We start from the raw sequence: 23233 nt of genomic DNA, 5'->3' as shown, positions 1-23233 counted from the left end.
AAAGTAGAGTCTATCATTTATCACAGACATAATGTCACCTGATTTGAATTCTTTAAAAAAAAATCTAGATTTGGAAGAATAAAAATCATACTTCACTCTATCTGATCTAGAAAATACATATTACTACTATCTTAATGAAACTCTTTATCTCTCAGTCTTCTCGCAAATACAACAAAAAAAAATGTTTCTTAGGGGATCAGAAATTATGCAACTAATAGCAAGAAAAAGTGTTGCTTCAATTAAATTTAAGGATAAACTTATACCATGAGCACATATATGAGACTAAATAATGTATTCAAAATATAAAGTGACTACTCTCTGTGACAGCACTCAGAAAGATGAACAACAGCTCTCACGGGCCACCATTCCTCAAAAGCATGTGGGATCTAGGTCAGACATACTAGGTCAAATTACAAGAATAGAATTACTCAAAATCTAAGAGAGGAGAGTTTTGTCTCCTCCACAAACAGCAGGCTCCTCAACAGAAGGCATTTTATCATCTGCAAATAATTAACAGGCAAATTTCCTGAGGTGAAAGCAATCCTGCTTAACTGCTACATTCCAACACACACTTTTTAGGGCTGTTAGTTTTGCTAACCACGTGCCTGTATCAGTTGGAAAAAATAGAAGTTTAATTAAAATAAAAATGCATGCTTTAAAATAGGAATCTTGGAAAAATGAGATGGGATGGCAGGCCAGGTGCTTGTTGCTGCACAAACCTGACCCTGAGGCTAAGCCCCGGAACCCACTGTGAAGAGATCTGACTCCTAAGAGTCATCTCTAACTTTCACACTCACACTGTTACCAACAAGTGCATGTGTGTATGTGTGCACTTACACAGTACAGGCACACCCATGCAACTTTAGTTTTTTTAAAACCTATTTAATAATGGTTTTAAAATGTTTTAGCCTCTCTACTAGCCCACCACTAGCAGAGGTAGTAGGAAAGAAAGGATAGGGGGGAAATGGACCTGTTCAGAAAGGTTCTTTGGAGGAACACCCATCTGTGTTGTCTAGAAATTGGCAGTTTAGTTCACAGGTTAGCAGTGGCAGCTTGATCCACTCATAAACACTTTATGGATATACCAGTAGTCTAGTTTGGTAGAGTTGGGATAGCAAACACGGATCAGCAGGGGTGGCACTACCTAGCAGAGACAGCCAGGCCTCAGCTTCTGCTAGTAGGGAACTGGAGACCCGCCAGAAGTTCTCAGCTGTGCCTCTCAGTGAAGTCTCGGGACCCACAAGTGTTGCATAGCTAGATCTGTAAGCCAGCCTAGTGCTGCCTCTGTCACTATCCATTGAGTCCTATTTATACCCTCTAAATACCATGTTTCCTCAGCATGTGCACCTGTCACAGCTGACATCACTGTGTCAATCAGCCTGGGCTGATATTAGCTGAAGCACCAAGAAGCTGCAGCACACTCCAGAAGGTTTCTGCTCTGTCTTTCTGTGGAACCCTGACAAATGCAACTCAACTACACAACATAAGGCTAACCACATGTGTGCTGTTGGCAAAGAATCCCTCATCATGTGTCCTTTCACATGTTTGTTTTAGACCATCTTTTCTCTTGTGTCTGTTTCAGTTCAATGCTCCTTCAGGAGTCTGCCTTAGTCTTTCACCTGTGTCAACTTCAGGAAAACACGCCTTTGCATGTTTGCCTAAGCAAAACACCATCCAACTAACTTTCAAAAAAAAAAAAACCTTAAGATTTTACATTATACTCATATACACACACACTGATAACTGATTAATTAATAAGATGCTGGGTATACAATCCCAGGCTTAAGGGCAGGCTCTGTGCTCAGCAGTGGACGGAACACACACACACACACACACACACACACTCACTGGCATTTTTGGAGGTTTTTGTCTTTAACCTTCCAGGTCCTTTGCACATATATTATAGTTCCCAGTGTTGTGTTCTATAGGATTCCTGTACGTGTGAACATATTATCTCTCTTTCTATATGTCTCTCTTGTTCTTTTTCTTTGGCTTGTTTTTTTTCTGTATGTTTGTTTTGTTCTAATCTGTTTGTTTTTATTCTTTTTAGATGGCCTGTTTTCTAATGAAAAAGAAAGGGTAAGGATTTGGGAAGGAGAGGAAATGGAGATCTGGAAAGAGATGGGGGAGGGGAAAACGAATCAGAATATACTGTCTGAAAAAAATCTATTTTCAATAAGAAATAAAATTGAAAAAATAACAGAAAAAAATAAAAAACTGATCCTATTGAAGAGACTAAATTATTTCTACTCATCAGTCAGCGTTACGGGAGAGATGGAGAGGAAGGCATCGCACAGCCTCCGTTTGCTTACAGAGTGCTTGAACTCATTTAACTGTGTCTGCAGACTCTGTGACTTGTCCAGTTCTTTCTTCATCTCCTGCACGGTCCGCTTGTATTCTGTCACCTCGAGGCGCAGGGAGCGGCGCTCTACCTCAGCTGCGTGCAGCCTTTGCGTGAACCCAAAAATCTGTTTTTGTAATGACGCAGTGCTTTTCTGTTGTTAAATAAGAATACATTTAGAAACATCAGTTACTAATTTACTAATAAGTCAATAGCAATGAGCATAAATTAAATGTAAGTCAAACATTATACAAATAATACTAGCTATTTATAAACCAAGTGAGTAAACTTACTCCAGAGGCTTTATTTTATTAAAAGTTTGCATGAAACTAAATTATCCACAAAGAATTTATTTGAACTAGGGAGTTTGAAACACACTCTAACTCACGAATCCTAAAGTCACTACAAAAAGAAACAGCACGTACCATGATGGGCATATGGCTGCACAAACCATATTTCAGGGCCAGCGTGTTCACTTTGTGAAGTCCTCGGGCCAGCCTCTGAACCAGAGAATCCTTTTCCACGTATGTTATGCTCCGGCTGCTATGCAGAGGAATGCTGTCCATTGCCAAACTAACCTTATCCATTAGTTTTGCAAAAGAATTCTTGGCTGCACCTATGAGTAAATGTCCACAAATTCTGGAATTTGGATCTTCAAAGAAAGAAAAGCATGAAATATGAGTTGCCTCATGTTAGCGTCACAACGTTACTGATCTCAATAGAATGATTTCCAGTTATACGGTTCTCCTTTTGTAACAACCTGTCTGAAAAGTCCCTTCCCCGTCAAGCTTCACATGACAAGCCGAGCACAGATGACTCATGGCTCCGAGAAGAGCCCTCACTGACTTACAGTCTGACCTTTGCCTGGAACCCTGCCACGCGAGCAAGTCACCTTCCCTTTCCTTTCTGACACTCCATGGGATCTGGGCTTCTATTCATACTCATGACTGCTCCTGGCCTTGGCGCCATGATACTCAGGCTCTCAGACAGGAAAACACAATTTGCCTTGTTTCAAGACAGTTAAAATTCTATAACGACAATTACCTATTTCCTTGTGGGATTCTAGTAATCACCTGCAACTAAGGGGCTTGCGGGTCCCTGTATATGCAATGCCAGCTGATTACTACCAGACCATTAAGTCTGTGATTAATAATTATACTTAATGTTGATAAATAAAATGTCACCACTCTTCCTCATAAATGCCATTTCAGATGACAGATAACAGGTGTATTCACACCTTCACGAAGTGATGTGGCTTCATGTCCCTACTCTAAGCCGTTCTCTGTCCTTGTTTAGCTTATGGCGCCATCCATGTACAAGGGTTATTCTGAGAGATTCCTAAAATTCAAATCCAGCCCTGTAAGCTCTACATTTCAAAAGTCTGCACTACTGGAGTTCATTTAAATCTTCTTCCTATCAAAAGCACAATGAAATTTAGGCAGTGTTACCATGTCAAGATGTATTGTATTAATTGTGGCACTACATATAGCTCAGAGTGAAAGGGCAGCAGTGACTAAGGGGAAATCAATGGTTTCCTAGGGGCCTCAGAGCTGACTCAGCAATACTCTGCACTCCTCTCACAGACGCTCTGTGTTCTACAATTTGAAGTGTGTTCTATTTATTCTCCTCCTCAATGTATAAACAGAAGGATAAATCATCAGTGCCATGTAGCAGTCAAAACTTGAAAACCACATTGCTTCAGAGTAAGATCTAAAACAAAAATTGCCAATTTGATAAAAATATAATATTGTACATATAACTTTTTAATTAGGCTGGGCAGTGGTGGCACATGCCTTTAATCCCAGCATTTGGGAGGCAGAGGCAGGTAGATTTCTGACTTTGAGGCCAGCCTGGACTACAGAGTGAGTTCCAAGACAGCCAGGGCTATACTGAGAAACCCTGTCTCAAAAAAAAAAAAGAAAATAATTTTTTAATTAAAAGGAGTAATTTAATTTTCTATATGGTACATGAGATTAATGTTAAAAACGATATAATCTCTAAAGAAAGTTCTTGTATTTGTTCAAAATATGAACATATGAATTTTATTCATTAGTTTCCAGTACATTGACATCAGAGAATATAAGGTAATGAATTTTCTTTTTTTTATTTTTTATTTTATTAAATATTTGCTTTATTTACATTTCAAATGGTATCACCTTTCCTCAGTACCCCTCCAAAAACCCCCTATACCATCCCCCTTCCCCCTGTTAGCCAACCCCTCCCCCACTTTCTGAACCTGGCATTTCCCTACACTGGGGCATCCAGCCTTCACAGGACCAATGGCCTCTCCTCTCATTAATGTCTGAAAAGGCCATCCTCTGCTACATATGTAGCTGGAGTCATGGGTCCCTTCGTGTATATTCTTTGGTTGGTGGTTTAGTCCCTGGGAGCACTGGGGGTACTGATTGGTACCTATTATTGTTCCTCCTATGGGGCTGCAAACCTCTTCATCTCCTTGGGTCCTTTCTCTAGCTCCTCCATTGGGGACCCTGTGCTTAGTCTATTGGTTGGCTGTTAGCCATGGGTGTTTTGATCCACCTTCTAAGAAGGATCAAAGTATCCACACTTTGGTCTTCCTTCTTCTTGAGCTTCACGTGGTCTGTGGGTTGTATCTTGGGTATTCCAAGCTTTTGGGCTAATATCCACTTATCAGTGAGTGTATACCATATGTGATTGGGTTACCTTACTCAGGATGATATTTTCTAGTTCCATCCATTTGCCTAAGAATTTCATGATTTCATTGTTTTTAATAGTTGAACAGTATTCTATTGTGTTAATGTACCACATTTTCTGTATCCATTCCTCTGTTGAGAGACATCTGGGTTCTTTCCAGCTTCTGGCTACTATAAATAAGGCTGCTATGAATATGGTGGAGCATGTATCCTTACTACATGTTGGAGTATCTTCTGGGTATATGCCCAGGAGTGGTATAGCTGTGTCCCCAGGTAGTAACTATGTACAATTTTCTGAGGAACCAGCAAACTGATTTTCAGAGCTTGCAGTCCCACCAGCAATGGAGGAGTGTTCCTCTTTCTCCACATCCTCTCCAGCATCTGTTGTCCCCTGAGTTTTTCATCTTGGCCATTCTGACTGGTATGAGGTGGAATCTCAGGGTTGTTTTGATTTGCATTTCCCTTATTATTAAGGATGTTGAACATTTCTTTAGGTGTTTCTAAACCATTCAGTATTCCTCAGTTGAGAATTCTTTGTTTAGCTCTGTTCCCCCATTTTTTAATAGGGTTATTTGGTTCTCTGGAGTCTAACTTCTTGAGTTCTTTGTATATATTGGATATTAGCCATCTATCAGATGTAGGATTGATAAAGATCTTTTCCCAATCTGGTAGTTTCCATTTTGTCCTATTGACAAGTGACCTTACAGAAGTTTTGTAATTTTATGAGGTCCCATTTGTCAATTCTTGATCTTAGAGCATACGCTACTGATGTTCTGTTCAGAAACTTGGCATTAAGCAAGATGGTCATTTTTACTATATTTTTATTCGATATATTTTTATTTACATTTCAAATGATTTCCCCTTTTCTAGACCCCCACTCCCCGAAAGTCCCATCAGCCCCTTTCCCTCCCTGTTTTCTCACCCAACCCTTCTCACTTCCCTGTTCTGGTTTTGCCCTATACTGCTTCAGTGAGTTTTTCCAGAACAAGGGGCCACTCCTCCGTTCTTCTTGTACCTCATTTGATGTGTGGATTATGTTTTTGGTATTCCAGTTTTCTAGGTTAATATCCACTTATTAGTGAGTGCATACCATGATTCATCTTTTGAGTCTGGGTTACCTCATTTAGTACAATGTTCTCCAGCTCCATCCATTTGCCTAAGAATTTCATGAATTCATTGTTTCTAATGGCTGAATAGTACTCCATTGTGTATATATACCACCTTTTTTGCATCTACTCTTCTGTTGAGGGATACCTGGGTTCTTTCCAGCTTCTGGCAATTATAAATAGGGCTGCTATGAACATAGTGGAACATGTATCCTTATTACATGCTGGGGAATCTTCTGGGTATATGCCCAGGAGTGGTATAGCAGGATCTTCAGGAAGTAAGGTGCCCAGTTTTCTGAGGAACCGCCAGACTGATTTCCAGAGTGGTTGTACCAATTTGCAACCCCACCAGCAGTGGAGGAGAGTTCTTCTTTCTCCACATCCTCGCCAACATCTGCTGTCTCCTGAATTTTTAATCTTAGCCATTCTGACTGGTATAAGGTGAAATCTCAGGGTTGTTTTGATTTGCATTTCCCTAATGAAGTTGAGCATTTTTTAAGATGCTTCTCCGCCATCCAAAGTTCTTCCGGTGAAAAATCTTTGTTTAACTCTGTACTCCATTTTTTAATAGGGTTATTTGGTTTTCTGGAGTCTAACTTCTTGGGTTCTTTATATATATTAGATATTAGCCCTCTATCTGATGTAGTGGTGAAGATCTTTTCCCAATTTGTTGGTTGCCAATTTGTCCTTTTGATGGTGTCCTTTGCCTTATAGAAACTTTGTAATTTTATGAGGTCCCATTTGTCAATTCTTGATCTTAGAGCATTAGCTATTGGTGTTCTGTTCAGGAACTTTCCCCCTGTACCGATGTCCTCAAGGGTCTTCCCCAGTTTCTTTTCTATTAGCTTAAGAGTGTCTACGGCTTTATGTGGAGGTCCTTGATCCATTTGGAGTTGAGCATAGTACAAGGAGACAAGGGTGGATCAATTCGCATTCTTCTGCATGCTGACCTCCAGTTGAACCAGCACCATTTGTTGAAAAGGCTATCTTTTTTCCATTGGATGTTTTCAGCCCCTTTGTCGAGGATCAAGTGGCCATAGGTGTGTGGGTTCATTTCTGGATCTTCAATCCTGTCCATTGATCCGACTGCCTGTCACTGTACCAATACCATTTAGTTTTTAACACTATTGCTCTGTAGTATTGCTTGAGGTAAGGGATACTGATTCCCCCAGATTTTCTTTTGTTGCTGAGAATAGTTTTAGCTATCCTGGGTTTTTTGTTATTCCAGATGAATTTGAGGATTGCTCTTTCTAACTCTGTGAAGAATTGAGTTGGGATTTTGATGGGTATTGCGTTGAATCTGTATATTGCTTTTGGCAAAATGGCCATTTTAACTATATTAATCCTACCGATCCATGAGCATGGGATGTTTTTCGACTCTGCATTAAACCTGAGCTTTTTTTGACTGCTTCTATTTCTTTAGGAGTTATGGGGTTGTTTAGATCATTTATCTGATCTTGATTTAACTTTGGTACCTGGTATCTGTCTAGAAAATTGTCCATTTCATCTAGATTTTTCAGTTTTGTTGAGTATAGGCTTTTGTAGTAGGATCTGATGATTTTTGGATTTCGTCAGTATCTGTTGTTAAGTCTCCCTTTTTATTTCTGATTTTGTTGATTTGGATACTGTCTCTGTGCCCTCTGGTTAGTTTGGCTAAGGGTTTATCTACCTTGTTGGTTTGTTCAAAGAACCAGCTCCTGGTTTGGCTGATTCTTTGTATGGTTCTTTTCATTTCTACTTGGTTGATTTCAGCCCTAAGTTTGATTATTTCCTGCCATCTACTCCTCTTGAGTGTATTTGCTTCTTTTTGTTCTAGAGCTTTCAGATGTGCTGTCAAGCTGCTAGTGTATGCTCTTTCCAGTTTCTTTTTGGAGGCACTCAGAGCTATAAGTTTTCCTCTTAGCACTACTTTCATTGTGTCCCATGAGTTTGGGTATGTTGTGCCCTCATTTTCACTAAATTCTAAAAAGTCTTTAATTTCTTTATTTTTTCCTTGACCAAGTAAGTTATCCTTGAGTAGAATGTTGTTCAGTTTCCATATGTAAGTGGGCTTTTGGTTGTTTTTGTTGTTATTGAAGATCAGCCTTTGTCTGTGGTGATCTGATAGGGTGTATGGGATTATTTCAATCTTCTTATACCTGTTGAGGTCTGTTTTGTTTTGAGTAGATGGTCAATTTTGGAGAAGGTACCGTGAGATGCTGAGAAGGTATATTCTTTTGTTTTAGGATAAAATGTTGTATAGATATCTGTTAAATTCATAAAATAACTTCCATTAGTTTCACTTTGTCTAGTTTCTATTTCCATGATCTGTCCATTGTTGAGAGTGGGGTGTTGAAGTCTCCAACTATTATTGTGTGGGGTGCAATGTGTGATTTGAAGGGTAATGTATTTTATTGCTACTTGACACTCATTATAAACATATTCTCCAAGAGTATCACAGACAAAGTCATGCAGAGTGTAATTAAAATACACAATTCTTTTCTTACTAATAAGTGATTTAAAAAAGTCAGTAATGACAAAAAATTGCTAGCACAATTGGATGGCATTCAACATATAATGTAGACTAGTTAAGTGAATAACTCACTGTATATATTAAATAATTCACTGTTCAGTGAAAGAACAAAATTTTTCTCTTAATATCCAATATAATATATCATTTAATATCAAATATACATATTCCCTGTGTCTTTAGCACCATATATTTATATTTCTCTTTTTCACTTCCAGCTGCTGTGTCTTCACTATGCCAGGCTAGCATATATGGATATTTGTATGTATTTGTTGTATTAATCACATCCCAGTTTACTTTCATAGCAACTGCAACAATACTGAACTCAACAATACATTCAAAAGTACCAAGAGAAAGTAATATTAATTTTCATGTTATATCAAAAATTACTTTTAAAGCAAATATACGATTTGTTTTTAAACTTTTAAGAAATATAAAGGTAATGACATTTTCAATTAAAAGAGACTTAAATTTTCAACTACAATTAAATTTTAAGATATAGTATTTTCACTTTACTAAGCTACTGATGTGATGGGTAGACTCTAGCCTCTAATGAAGGATAAAGCCAAATGACAGTACAGTCCCCTGAGGCATGCTTCTGAATTGTTAAGGAGTTAGGAATGATACATCCTAAGTGTGTGTGCTGAACATCATAAATCACAGTCAGAGCACTAAATAACTTATGTTTTAAGAAGCATTTTTACAACGCAGCTCACATCTTATCACAGGAAGTACAGCTGTATAATAAAGGAGGAAGCGGTGCTGTAGTGCCAGGATTACATATGTATTTACATGACAGAGAACAAAAGTCACTAAAAATCCTCCTGTTTACTTGTCTCAACCATTTTAAAGTTTATGCCTGCTTAAAAGCAATTTTTTCTTTATGCTAAATACATTTGCTAGTCACTTTCCCAACTTAGATAAAGTGACCAGTATAAAGAAGCAGATCCTAGGTTACACAATTACTTTCTCCAATAGAAGGGGACACCTTCACATCTACAATTAAAATCTTCCAACAAATTCCTAAGCAGCTGACTGGCTGAAAGTGGCAGGGCTCTGGAGGGGATGGGGAGATGCTTCAGGAGTCTCCAGCCTGATCTTGCTTTTCATAATAAAATTCAGGCATAGAGAGCATATCCATGATGTTGTGTGTAATAAAACTAGAAGTCCTTAGAAAACATTACAGAAATCTGTTACTACTGAAAATACAATCACCGCATAGAAAACTAAATGTCTATAGTGTGTTTTCTAATTAAAATGAAACTTTTCCTCTCAGAGTCAGAAACCCCCTTTAGCAAAGTGTAATAGTGAATTAACAAAAACGTATATAAAGGCATCAATGATGAATAATGTAATAATATCAGAAACATTACTAATTCAACATTTCCTTTTAAATTAGTTCTCACAACGGCGCCCAGGCTGACCTAGAACTCCCTATGTAGCTTAGGCTAGCCTTGGAATCTTCCTGCTTTTGCCTCAAAGCCACTGGTACTATAGGCATATAAAACCTGGCTTGGCTAGATAAAATCTTTGATCTTTAAAATACAGCAACAACTTCTTATTAACAAAATTACAAATTCCTACTGTTTTAACCTTCCTAAATATGAAACTTCAGTCTTGACTTGAACATAATCGGGCTTCTGAGTTTGGTCCTTTTGAGCTGTGGCTGCTACAAAGTTGACTAAACTATGCAATAAGAAGTAAAGTGGTAGCAACTTACTAGCAAGGGTGTGTCTGAGTCGTCTATCTTCAAGACAATCAAGATGCCTTCCTTTAATTATAGAAAAGATGTGCAATAAAATGTATACTCTACTTGTGCCCATCTGCCCTTGGATGCATTCAGAGATGGATTCAGAAACCAAATCAAGTACAGTTGTTTCTATTGTTACATTTTTATCTTAGACAGTTGTACCAAAAAGTTCAGCCACCTGTAATCTACTCTTGCAATGATTGATGCTTCAGCCCTTCAGTGAGCATAGCATCCTCCCCTGTTTGAGGTAAATGATCTCTTGCAGGCACACCATTTGGATATCTAGAAGAGGTAATTTATCTCAAGTGGGCAAACACTATTGCAAAAGCAAAAGGTTGCCACCTGTCCAGTATTTATAGAGGCAACATGAAAACTGCGATCCCTGCCCACTGCTTATGAATACATCATCAAAGTTTATGAAAGCAGTGGTCAAACACTGTAAGTACTTTCTAAAAAGTGGCTACAAGTCGTCATCATGAAACTTCCAGTTTCATGAAAAGGTAAAAAGTAGTGTTAGTTCCATTAAGGCATCAGTAATCAAGACAGATAAAACAATGGACCTTCATTGGACATTACATATTCAAAAGCAAGTTACTTTTTTGCGTAACAAACATTTTAGCTAGGAACTCCTGTTATTCAATGTCTTAGGGTTACTACTGCTGTAATGAAACACCATAACCAAAAGCAACTCAGGAAGCAAGGGTTTACTTTGCTCACAGTTCCACCTAACAGTTCATCATCAAAAGCAGTGAGGGCAAAAGCTCACACAGGGCAGGAACCTGGAGGCAGGAGCTGAGACAGAGGCTAAGGAGGGGTGCTGCTTACTGGCTTGCTCCCCATAGCTTGCTAAGACCCACTCGCTGTCTTATAGAGCTCAGGACCACCATCCCAGGCATGGCACCATCCACAATCTGCCGGGCCCTCTCATATTAATCTCTAAGAAAATGCCCTACAGGCCTGCGAGCAGCCTGATCTTACGAAGGCCATTTCCTTGAGGCAACCTCCTCTTATATGACTTTAACTTGTGTGAAGTTGACATAAATATCCAAAAAGGAAAATCAGGGAAATGCAAATCAAAACAACACTGAGATTCCACCTCATATTGGTCAGAATGGCTAAGATGAAAAACTCAGGGGACAGCAGATGCTGGAAAGGATGTGGGGAAAGAGGAACACTCCCCATTGTTGGTGGGATTGCAAGCTGGTAAAACCACTCTGCAAATCAGTTTGGCAATTCCTCAGAAAATTAGACACAGTACTACTTGAGGACCCAGCTATACCACTCCTGGGCATATACCCAGAAGATGCTCTTATATGTAATAAGGGCACATGCTCCACTATGTTCATAGCTGACCACATAAATTTAAATAATTTATCCAGCACCATATAGCTGGTATCAGAATTCTTATTTACACCTAAAATGCCGCCTCCCTTATGGTACACTCCACCAATCTTAGAGTATAAAATTAAGGGTACTAAGATACATAAGTGTACTTCCATTAAGGTTTGCACTGTTGTCAAGGTGAAGTTGGTGGGAAGGAAAAACTACAATGTAATCCCACTATTGGAAAAGAATTATATAAGATGTTCCATGTATTATTTCAGTAAATTCTTTTTTTTAAGATTTATTTCTTTTCTTTGTAACTGTGTGCACGGGGTTTTCTGCATGTGAGATGAGCACATGGCTGTAGCCGCCTGCAGAGATGAGAAAGAACGTTGGATCCTCTAGAACTTGATTTGTGAACTGCCCGCCATGGATGCTGAGAACTAAACATGACTGCTCTTCCAGAGGCCACGGGTATGATTCCCACAGCCCATCTGGGGATCACAACTGCCAATAACTCCAGATCCAGGGGAACTGATGCCCTCTCATGGCCTCCACAGGCTCTGTACACTCGTGATGCACAGATATACACATAGGCAAAATACCTCTACATTTCAAATAAATTTTAAAATGCAAAATTTTAAATAAATATATGCATTCCATTATAGGCATGGCTAATTAGCCATAAAATTCAGAATACCTATGATACAACTCACAGACCATATGAAGCTTAACAAATGGAAGGCCCAAGTGTGAACACTTCAGTCCCACTCAGAAGGGAGAGCAAAGCAATCGTGAGAGGCAGAGGGAGGGAGGAACCTGGGTGGGACAGGGGAGGGAGAGGGTAAAGGGGAGAGGATCAGATATGGGGGAGACAGAAGAGAAGCCAAGCCCAGAGGGCCAGGAGAATGAAGAGAAATATGTAGCAGTGTGGGATGGGGGTGGGCGACAGGGAGGAACTTTCAGAAAGTCCCAGATGCCAGGGATGTAAGAAGCTCCCAGGACCCAATGGAGATGACCTTAGCCAACATGCCCAACACTGAGGAGATAGAACCTAAAAAGACCACCTCCAGTAGATAGTCATGGGGCTACCCACCTATCTTCAAAACTCTCATCACAGAATTGTTCCTGTCTAAAGGAAATACAGGGACAAAAATGGAGCAAGGCCTGAAGGAAGGAAACATGGTCCACGACTAAAGGAAACATGGTCCACAACTGAAGGAAACGTGGTCCACAACTGAAGGAACCATGGTCCACAACTGAAGGAAACGTGGTCCACGACTGAAGGAAACGTGGTCCACGACTGAAGGAAACGTGGTCCAACTTCAGATGGTCCACAACTGAAGGAAACGTAGTCCAACTTCAGATGGTCCACGACTGAAGGAAACGTGGTCCAACTTCGGATCCATCCCATGTGCAGGCACCAAACCCTGACACTATTACTGATGCCACATTGTGCTTGTAGACAGGAGCCTAGCATGGCCATCCTCTGAGAGGCTCTTCCACCAGCGGACTGAGACAGTTACAGCCAACCATCAGACTGAAGTTGGATACCCCTTTGTAAGAGTTGGGGGGAAAGACTGAATAGTGAGTTACTATCTAGAATATAAAAAGAACTATAAAATTAAACACCAAAAAAGTATAGCTAACAAATACATTGATGATCTGAACAGACAAGTTCTCAGAAGCAGAAATACAAATGGCCAATAAATACCAGAAAGCAGATGACACTAAGCCCTGGAGAAGACATGGGGAAAGAGGAGCTGACACATCCACTACTGCTGCACTGTTCACTATAGAGAAAGCTTAACATCCATCGGCAGATGACTAGAAAAAGAAAATGGGAAACATTATTTCAACTGCAAAGAAAAGGGAAATCGTGATATTTATAGGAAATGGACAAATACAAAGCATTTTCTCTCACATACAGGTTTGAGAGAAGGAGGGGGACCAGCAAGAAAGGGCGTGGGAAGGACTAGGAAAGACTGAGAGTGAAGAATACCAGCAGGACACCATTACATATACACATGAAATTGCCTAACTTTTAAAAAATAATTTCAAAATAATATGGCTAGCTAGCACACCTATTTATTATACTAACTCCAAAACCCTACCATTATGTTCTTTCAAAAACCTACATTTTTGCTTTGAACCTATAAAACCAAAATCCTTAATTTTGTTTGATACAGCCTGAAGAATTCATATTACTATATATGTACCTAAAATCAAATATATATATATATATGTTCATATATAATATATTATGAGATTTAATTTATTATATATTAACTTTATTTTTTAAATAATTAAAATTTTAATTTTATTTCTATTTTAATCCCAGCATGCTAATGTTCTGCTAGTGCATTAAGTATGCTCATGGCTTGCCAACATCAACAGCCACACCTAAAAATAATCTGAGAATCATAAGCTTCCTGGAGCCTAGGTTTAGATACCTGAAATTTTAATGAAATGCTTTCATTTATATTGATCTGTCTTTAAATTTTAAATGATATCTTACATTGTCTTTCCCTCTGACAGGACAGTCTTAGCAGGGTTACATTAACTTTACTGATAATACATAATGATTACTTCCAGTCTACTATAGCTCACCCAGAGCATGTGAACATCTATACCAGCTTAGTTATCATTACACACTTCTAATACACACATGCACACAAATACGCACAACCTGAGTCACAGGAAAGAAGCAAACTTTAGACCTCGGGAAATCACTGCTTATAGTAAATTTCATGCACAGTAGAAAAGAACAGACTATTCAGATTAACTATGCAACACAGTTTTTTAAAATGTGTATTTCACCACATGAGACATGGCATTTCCACTGGCTCGGCTATTATTTCTCAAGCTTCTGAAACTCATGGCCAGAAAACAAAACAAAGAAACAGTGTCTCCATTGCTTTAAAAAGAGAAACTTTGGGCTGGCAAGACGGCTCAGGAGTTAAGAGCATTGGCTGCTCTTTCTGAGGACCCTGGACCGATTGCCAACACTCACAAGGTGAGTACAACATCTGTAACTCCAGTTCTGGAGGATGCCATGCCCTGCTCTGGCCCCTGCTGCACCAGGAACACACAAGGTGCATAGATACATACATGGAGGCAAAACATCCACACGCATTTAAAAAGTTAAACTTGAGAGAAAGAGAAAGAGGTGGGGAGAGAGGGGGAGAGGGAGGGAAAAAGGGAAGGGGGGAGGGAGGGAGAGGGAGAGAGAGAGAGGGAGAGAGAGGGAGGAAGAGAGAGAGAACTAATGGTGTGCTTTTCATAGGAAAAACAAATCAAAAAGGGGAAGAATGGAGTAGATACATTTGCCAAAAACATTTCACATAATTTCCTTTATAAATAAATACAAAGTTGGTCATCATAATTTAAATTCATTTACATGTTTACATCATTAAATGCATGTTTAACAATCTCTCAGTGACTAAGTTAAAAAAAAACATGTATACTTTCTTCCAAGATTATCAGAATTTTTACCATAAGGAATTTCTGGGCATCTGTGCTTAAGTCTGTGTTGCTAAGACATACTAGATGGCCATACCTGTTTTACTAATGACTTCTTGAAGCTCAGTCATAGAACTGATAATCGCACCCAGGAGGTCAGAACTGGTAAGCCAAGTGAGCGCCTGTAAACAGCGTGACTGTTCCCTTTGATGTTCTGCAGAAACATGAGTGCCCATTAGGAAATGCTACAAGTTATTAAAACTCCACATTTAAATTGCATAGGAGCTCAGTAAATCAGCCTTTGTATGCCTAATGTTTTCTACTACAGAAAACAAGTTATATCTGATCAACCTAACATTAAATAACAAGCATCTAAAGAAGACAGAATTCTAAAAGAAGAAGAAGAAGACGACGACGACGACGACGAGGACGACGACGACAGACATGTCCTTTAGTTTCTGACTCTCCAAGAGCCTGATTCCTAGCAGTTTCACTGTCTGAGGTGCAGAACACTTGCTTGGTGGAGGGGCGGGGCTAGCTTTAACGTTGATTCCCCAGGTATGAATTGTTAAAAGTTAACAACTAAATGTGCTGTTTCCTCAAAAGTAGTAACACATTACTGAAAATGTCAGCTGAGAACAACAGCAGCGGCTTGTCCAGAGGAAGGGCCATCAGCAGTGGAACCAAGGTAACAGGGTCCAGGCAGGCCCTGCGCCCGCTACTACTGACCATCTCTGGCCAGCCAGGATGCAAGCGGTGGCAGATTTACAGTGCCTTTCACCGCACAAAAGCTACATCAGAACTCTGCCTCCCGCCAGTCAGTTACAAGAGACTCTCCACCAGGAAAGCTAAAAGATCCTGGGCAGATCTCATGCAGACTCTAAGAGCACACAAATGTCAGCCAAGACTACTATACCAAGTGAAACTCTCAATCACAATAGATGGAGAAACCAAGACATTCCATGACAAAACCAAATTTACACAATATCTCTCCACAAACCCAGCTCTACAAAGAATAATAGGAGGAAAACTCCAATACAAGGAGGGAAACTACACCCTGGAAAAAGCAAGACAGTTACCTTCTTTCATCAAACTCAAAAGAAGATAACCACTCAAATATAAAAATAACATCAAAAATGACAGGAAGTAATAATCACTATTCCTTAATATCTCTTAACATAAATGGACTCAATTCCCCAATAAAAAGACAAAGACTAACAGACTGGATAAGGAAACAGGATCCTACATTTTGCTGCATTCAAGAGACACACCTCAGTGTCAAAGACAAAAACTACCTGAGAGTAAAAGGCTGGAAGACAATTTTACAAGCCAATGGTCTCAGGAAACAAGCTGGAGTAGCCATTGTAATATGAGATGAATTTGACTTTCAACCTAAAGTCATCAAAAGAGACACAGAAGGACAATTCTTGCTGGTCAAAGGAAAAATCCACCAAGAAGAACTTTCAATTCTGAACATCTATGTGCGAAATGCAAGGGAAACCTCATTCATAAAAGAAACTTTACTAAAGTTCAAAGCACACATTGAACCTAACACAATAATTGTGGGTGACTTCAACACTCCACTCTCCTCAATGGACCGATCAGGAAAACAGAAACTAAACAGGGACACAGTAAAACTAATTGAAGTTTTGGACCAATTGGATTTGACTGATATTTATAGAACATTTCACCCTAAAACAAAAGAATATATGAGGTGCCTTTTTCTCAGCACCTCATGGTACCTTCTCCAAAATCGACCATATAATGGGTCACAAGACAGACCTCAACAAATATAAGAAGATGGAACTAATCCTATGCCTCCTATCAGATCACTATGGAGTAAGAGTGGTTTTCAATAGCAACAAAAACAATAGAAAGCCCACATACACATGGAGGCTGAACAATACTCTACTCAATGACATCTTGGCCAAAGAAGAAATAAAGAAAGAAATCAGAGACTTTTTAGAATTTAATGGAAATGAAGGCACAACATACCCAAATCTTTGGGACACAATGAAAGCAGTGCTAAGAGGAAAACTCATAGCCCTGAGTACCTCCAAAAAGAAAATGGAGAGAGCATACACTAGCAGCTTAACGACACACTTGAAAGCCCTGGAACAAAAAGAAGCCAATTCACCCAGGAGGAGTAGAAGACAGGAAATCATCAAACTCAGGGCTGAAATGAATCAAGTGAAAACAAAGAGAACCATATAAAGAATCAACGAATCCAGGAGCTGGTTCTTTGAGAAAATCAACAAGATAGATAAACCCTTAGCCAGACTGACCAAAGGACACAGAGAAAGTATCCAAATTAACAAAATTAGAAATGAAAAGGGGGATATAACAACAGAAACTGAGGAAATTCAAAAAACCATCAGATCCTACTACAAAAGCCTATACTCAACACAGCTAGAGAATCTGGAGGAAATGGACAATTTCCTAGACAGATATCAAATACCAAAATTAAATCAGGACCAAATAGATCATCTAAACAGTCCCATAACCCCTAAAGAAATAGAAGGGGTCATAGAAAGTCTTCCAACCAAAAAGCATAGGACCAGATGGTTTCAGTGCAGAATTCTATCAGACCTTCAAAGAAGACCTAACACCAATACTCTTCAAACTATTCCACAAAATAGAAAAAGAAGGAACACTACCCAATTCCTTCTATGAAGCCACAATTACGCTGATACCAAAACCACATAAAGATCCAACAAAGAAAGAGAACTTCAGACCAATTTGCCTTATGAACATCGATGCAAAAATACTAAATAAAATTCTTGCCAACCGAATCCAAGAACACATAAAAATGATCATCCACCATGATCAAGTAGGCTTTATCCCAGGGATGCAGGGTTGATTCAATATAAGGAAATCCATCAATGCAATCCACTACATAAACAAACTCAAAGAAAAAAAACACATGGTCATTTCATTGGATGCTGAAAAAGCATTTCACAAAATTCAGCATCATTTATGCTTAAAGTCTTGGAAAGAACAGGAATTCAAGGCCCATACCTAAACATAGTAAAAGCAATATACAGCAAACCGGTAGCCAGCATCAAACTAAATGGAGAGAAACTTGAAGCAATCCCACTAAAATCGGGGACTAGACAGGGCTGCCCCCTTTCTCCTTATCTTTTCATTATTGTACTTGAGGTACTAGCTCGGGCAATTAGATAACATAAGGAGGTCAAAGGGATACAAATTGGAAAGGAAGAAGTCAAACTATCATTATTTGCAGATGATATGATAGTTTACCTAAGTGACCCAAAAAACTCCACTAGAGAGCTCCTACAGCTGATAAACAACTTCAGCAAAGTGGCAGGTTACAAAATCAACTCAAGGAAATCAGTAGCCCTCCTATACTCAAAGGATAAGCAGGCTGTGAAAGAAATTAAGGAAATGACACCCTTCACAATAGCCACAAACAGTATAAAATACCTTGGAGTGACTCTTACCAAACATGTGAAAGATCTGTATGACAAGAACTTCAAGATTCTGAAGAAGGAAATGGAAGAAGACCTCAAAAAATGGACAAACCTCCCATGCTCATGGATCGGCAGGATTAATATAGTTAAAATGGCCATTTTGCCAAAAGCAATATACAGATTCAATGCAATACCCATCAAAATCCCAACTCAATTCTTCACAGAGTTAGAAAGAGCAGTCCTCAAATTCATCTGGAATAACAAAAAACCCAGAATAGCTAAAACTATTCTCAACAACAAAAGAAATTCTGGGGGAACCAGTATCCCTGACCTCAAGCAATACTACAGAGCAATAGTATTAAAAACTGCATGATATTGGTACAGTGACAGGCAGGCAGATCAATGGAACAGGATTGAAGATCCAGAAATGAACCCACACACCTATGGCCACTTGATCCTCGACAAAGGGGCTGAAAACATCCACTGGAGAAAAGATAGCCTTTTCAACAAATGGTGCTGGTTCAACTGGAGGTCAGCATGCAGAAGAATGCAAATTGATCCATCCTTGTCTCCTTGTACTAAGCTCAACTCCAAATGGATCAAGGACCTACACATAAAGCCAGACACTCTGAAGCTAATAGCAAACAAACTGGGGAAGACACTTGAGGACATAGGTACAGGGGGAAAGTTCCTCAACAGAACACCAATAGCTTATGCTCTAAGATCAAGAATTGACAAATGGGACCTCATAAAATTACAAAGTTTCTGTAAGGCAAAGGACACCATCAAAAGGACAAATTGGCAACCAACAAATTGGGAAAAGATCTTCACAACCCTACATCAGATAGAGAGCTAATATCCATTATATACAAAGAACTCAAGAAGTTAGACCCCAGAAAACCAAATAACCCTATAAAAATGGGGTACAGAGTTAAACAAAGAATTCTCACCTGAAGAACTTCGGATGGCGGAGAAGCATCTTAAAAAATGCTCAACTTCATTAGTCATTAGGGAAATGCAAATCAAAACAACCCTGAGATTTCACCTCGCACCAGTCAAAATGGCTAAGATTAAAAATTCAGGAGACAGAAGATGTTGGCAAGGATGTGGAGAAAGAGGAACACTCCTCCACTGCTGGTGGGGTTGCACATTGGTACAACCACTCTGGAAATCAGTCTGGCGGTTCCTCCGAAAACTGGGCACGTCACTTCTGGAAGATCCTGCTATACCACTCCTGGGCATATACCCAGAGGATTCCCTAGCATGTAATAAGGATACATGGCCCACTAGGTTCATAGCAGCCCTATTTATAATAGCCAGAAGCTGGAAAGAACCCAGGTATCCTTCAACAGAAGAATGGATGCAAAATAATGTGGTATATATACACAATGGAGTACTATTCAGCCATTAGAAACAATGAATTCATGAAATTCTTAGACAAATGGATGGAGCTGGAGAACATCATACTAAGTGAGGTAACCCAGTCTCAAAAGATGAATCATGGTATGCACTCACTAATAAGTGGATATTAACCTGGAAAACTGGAATACCAAAAACATAATCCACACATCAAATGAGGTACAAGAAGAATGGAGGAGTGACCCTGGTTCTGGAAAGACTCAGTGTAGCAGTATAAGGCAAAACCAGAACAGGGAAGTAGGAAGGGGTGGGTGGGAGAACAGGGGGAGGGAAGGGGGCTTATAGGACTTTCGGGGAGTGGGGGGCCAGAAAAGGGGAAATCATTTGAAATGTAAATAAAAAATATATCGAATAAAAAAATTTAAGTAGCAATTGCAAAAAAAACCAAAAAAACAAAATTCCCTACAAAATTCAAAAAATATGTCAGCTGAAAATTCATATTTGCATTATTTTTAAACAACTCTTTAAGATATTTTTAACTGTCATTATTTTATTCTTATCTGATAAAGAAAGCATGGATACTGTTTCTGAGAATTTTTAAGTGTCTGTTTTGGATAGTTGCAATTGAAAAACTAATGTATAAATTCTCCACTCTACTGTAAAAAAAAATCTAATGCAATAAAACTAGACAATATTGAAATTATACATACTTGCTTCTTAATATCATTTACAACAAAACAACCAAGGCTAATTTGTATAAAATAAACATTTACATACATATACATCTGAAGATATACTGGACTGTGTTTCATGATTTGACCTATTACATAATTCTTTGAAGGTTTTATGTAACAGCCAAGCACACACACATTGTATCACTTACACACAACTTAGATTTTCTAAAGCACAAAGCCTTACTTGGAAACTTGCGCTTGTCTTTGAGCTCCCCGGCGCACACCAGCATGCCTATGCCTTCTTTACAGCTTTCCATCCAGGTGAAGAGAAAGGCACAGGACCGGCCCAGAAGCTTCAGTCTGTTTGCAGCCAAGATCACAATCACGCCTTTCCGGAACACACGGATCAGTCCTTTGAATGTCTTCTTCTTCGTTTTGGCTTCTTCTTGCTTCTTCTCGTCTGCCGCTGACAGTGCCTGGGCCAGGGTTCTGATTTCCAGTTTGAACAGTTCCAAGTTGTTGACTTGCTCCTGGAGAAAGTCCCTCTGTGTGGACAAGGCACATGACCTGCTGTACAGGGGATACAGCGCACCAACCATCAGCGCGCACGCCGCCAGCAAGCATGTCTGTTCCCTCTGAGTCCTGGACAAGGTGGATTTGAAATGTGAATTCTCAAGAACCAGCTGTTCGTGGGAGGTCTCAATACGGTTCAATTTTTCTGTGTTTTTTTCTGCAATTTCTTGAAATTTCTACAAAAGAAGTCAAATAATATACATAATCGTGAAACATAAAAAAATACACTTCTGATGAAGCTACAAGTTCCCTTCAAAAGATCTGTTATGAAATAAGTGCACAACAGTAGGCCTGACAGGTTTGAATGTGCATGCTGACCTTGAAACTCTCTAACCTGGAAGCTTTACATACACTGTAGTACGTCCATTTGAGAGCCTTTCATCAATTTCCTGTGTACTGGCACATGAATACACATATGTAAGAAAAGTTGGGGCTGGAGAGATGGCTCCACTGTTAAGAGCATCAACTGCTCTTCCAGAGGTCCCAGGATCAATTCCTAGCAACCACATGGCAGCTCACAACTGTCTGCAATGCCAGATCCAACACCCTCTCAGAGGCTTACAGCAGGCAAAACACCAAGGCCCATAAAATAAAATTCAATACGTTTTTTAAAGGGAGAGAAATAAGCTTTCTGGGCCTAATTTCTTCCTTCCACTCCTCAGCAATTATTATTTCCCCTTCAATAGAAACTACACTGAAAACTGGGGCCTTTTATAGTAAAAGATAGTATCATTGCCAAGATAAACTGAGTAAAATTAGTGATGCAAGAAACAGCCGTCACCAAGCTGCCTGCCATCTCTGATTTGGAGAAACTGGAGCAGAGTAGAACCTTTGTTCCCGTTCCGAACTTCCCAGGAAGAGCAGCGCACAGCAGCTCCAGAGAAGGACGAAGGGCAAGGGAGAGTGGGGTCTTTGTAGCTCTCTGACCCTGTTTCCATAATGAACACTTTTAGAATTCAAATTTTAACTTGAAACCAAAAATAAACATTAACTGGAAGAACCACACTCCCATAACTAGAAATAAATGGGCTACCTCTGAGCTCCTCTGTACAATCATTCTGGTTTTGGAGATAAAAAGAGAAAGGGTTTTAAGCTAACGGGTTCCACTTTACTATTCATTTATCATTCAATAAATATGATAGGTTACTCACTAAGTTTAATATGCTATGCAAACAGATGCCAATCATTATTACGGTCCAATGCTATAGCAGATACATCCCAAGTTGTCTGAGCACCAAAGGGCATGTGACAAAATGATGCTGACAAGCTTTTGGAGAAACACGACAGTTAAAGGAGAAGGGGAAGTGAGACAGACAGGAGAGAAAAATTTAAACCTACACCATTAATAAGGAGGCTACACAATAGCGACCTTTTAATAATTTAATCTAACCTTTCAACCAACTGTGATTTAACAGCCAGGGTTACACTTTTATTTTCAAAGTGAACCACCATGACATAGCCATGAAACTCTGTCTTTGAGCAGACTAAGGGAGTTCAATTCTAGCATGATAGTCATTTAGAAACAGAGACATGTTATCCTCAATATCAGCATGGCAAAGTCAAGTTCTGTCTTCATAACGAGGATCCTTCAGGGACATTAAAGGAACTATTTCTCTTTGTACTGCTGGTTTAAACTGTACTATGTGAAAAATTTAAAGTGGATCTTTGGGAAAGGTATATGATGTCTTATTCAAGAGTTGCCCGGTGAACACCCAGAACAACAAAAGACACTTGTAAAATTCACATTGGCAGGAGCACCTCAAAAGATAAGAATCTAAGGCAAGTCATGCACACACTCGGCCACAGTGCAAGGTGCCGTGTGCAAAGGCTGCCGTGAATAGTGCTGTCGGGCAACGGCAAAATAACTTCAAGCTAGCAGACACAACTACTGAGGAGAGGAAATCCTAGGAGACAGTCTCACAAAGACAAAGAGCAGAAGGAGACACTCAGAGGCACGGCGAACACAACACTAACCTTTCTCACGGGCAGATACTAATTTAGAACTTTTAGATTTGAGTGTTTCAGTTTGCCAG

General features: G+C 39.4%; 1 protein-coding gene across 1 annotated transcript in view; it reads right to left on the bottom strand.

Annotated features, from left to right (window-relative positions):
• The window catches only part of Ccdc171 (coiled-coil domain containing 171), a 338028-nt gene that overhangs the window by 185276 nt on the left and 129519 nt on the right, over positions 1 to 23233 (bottom strand). The window contains exons 17-20 of the mRNA XM_052176698.1: positions 20872 to 21376; positions 15261 to 15377; positions 2767 to 2993; positions 2313 to 2495 (exon numbers count right to left, since the gene is read on the bottom strand). Of these exons, the coding sequence (XP_052032658.1) occupies positions 2313 to 2495; positions 2767 to 2993; positions 15261 to 15377; positions 20872 to 21376 (1032 nt within the window). The remainder of the gene's footprint in view (positions 1 to 2312; positions 2496 to 2766; positions 2994 to 15260; positions 15378 to 20871; positions 21377 to 23233) is intronic.

Source organism: Apodemus sylvaticus, chromosome 3 (assembly GCF_947179515.1).
Source record: "Apodemus sylvaticus chromosome 3, mApoSyl1.1, whole genome shotgun sequence".
NCBI lineage: Eukaryota > Metazoa > Chordata > Mammalia > Rodentia > Muridae > Apodemus > Apodemus sylvaticus.
This window is presented reverse-complemented; position numbering and strand designations above follow the sequence as displayed.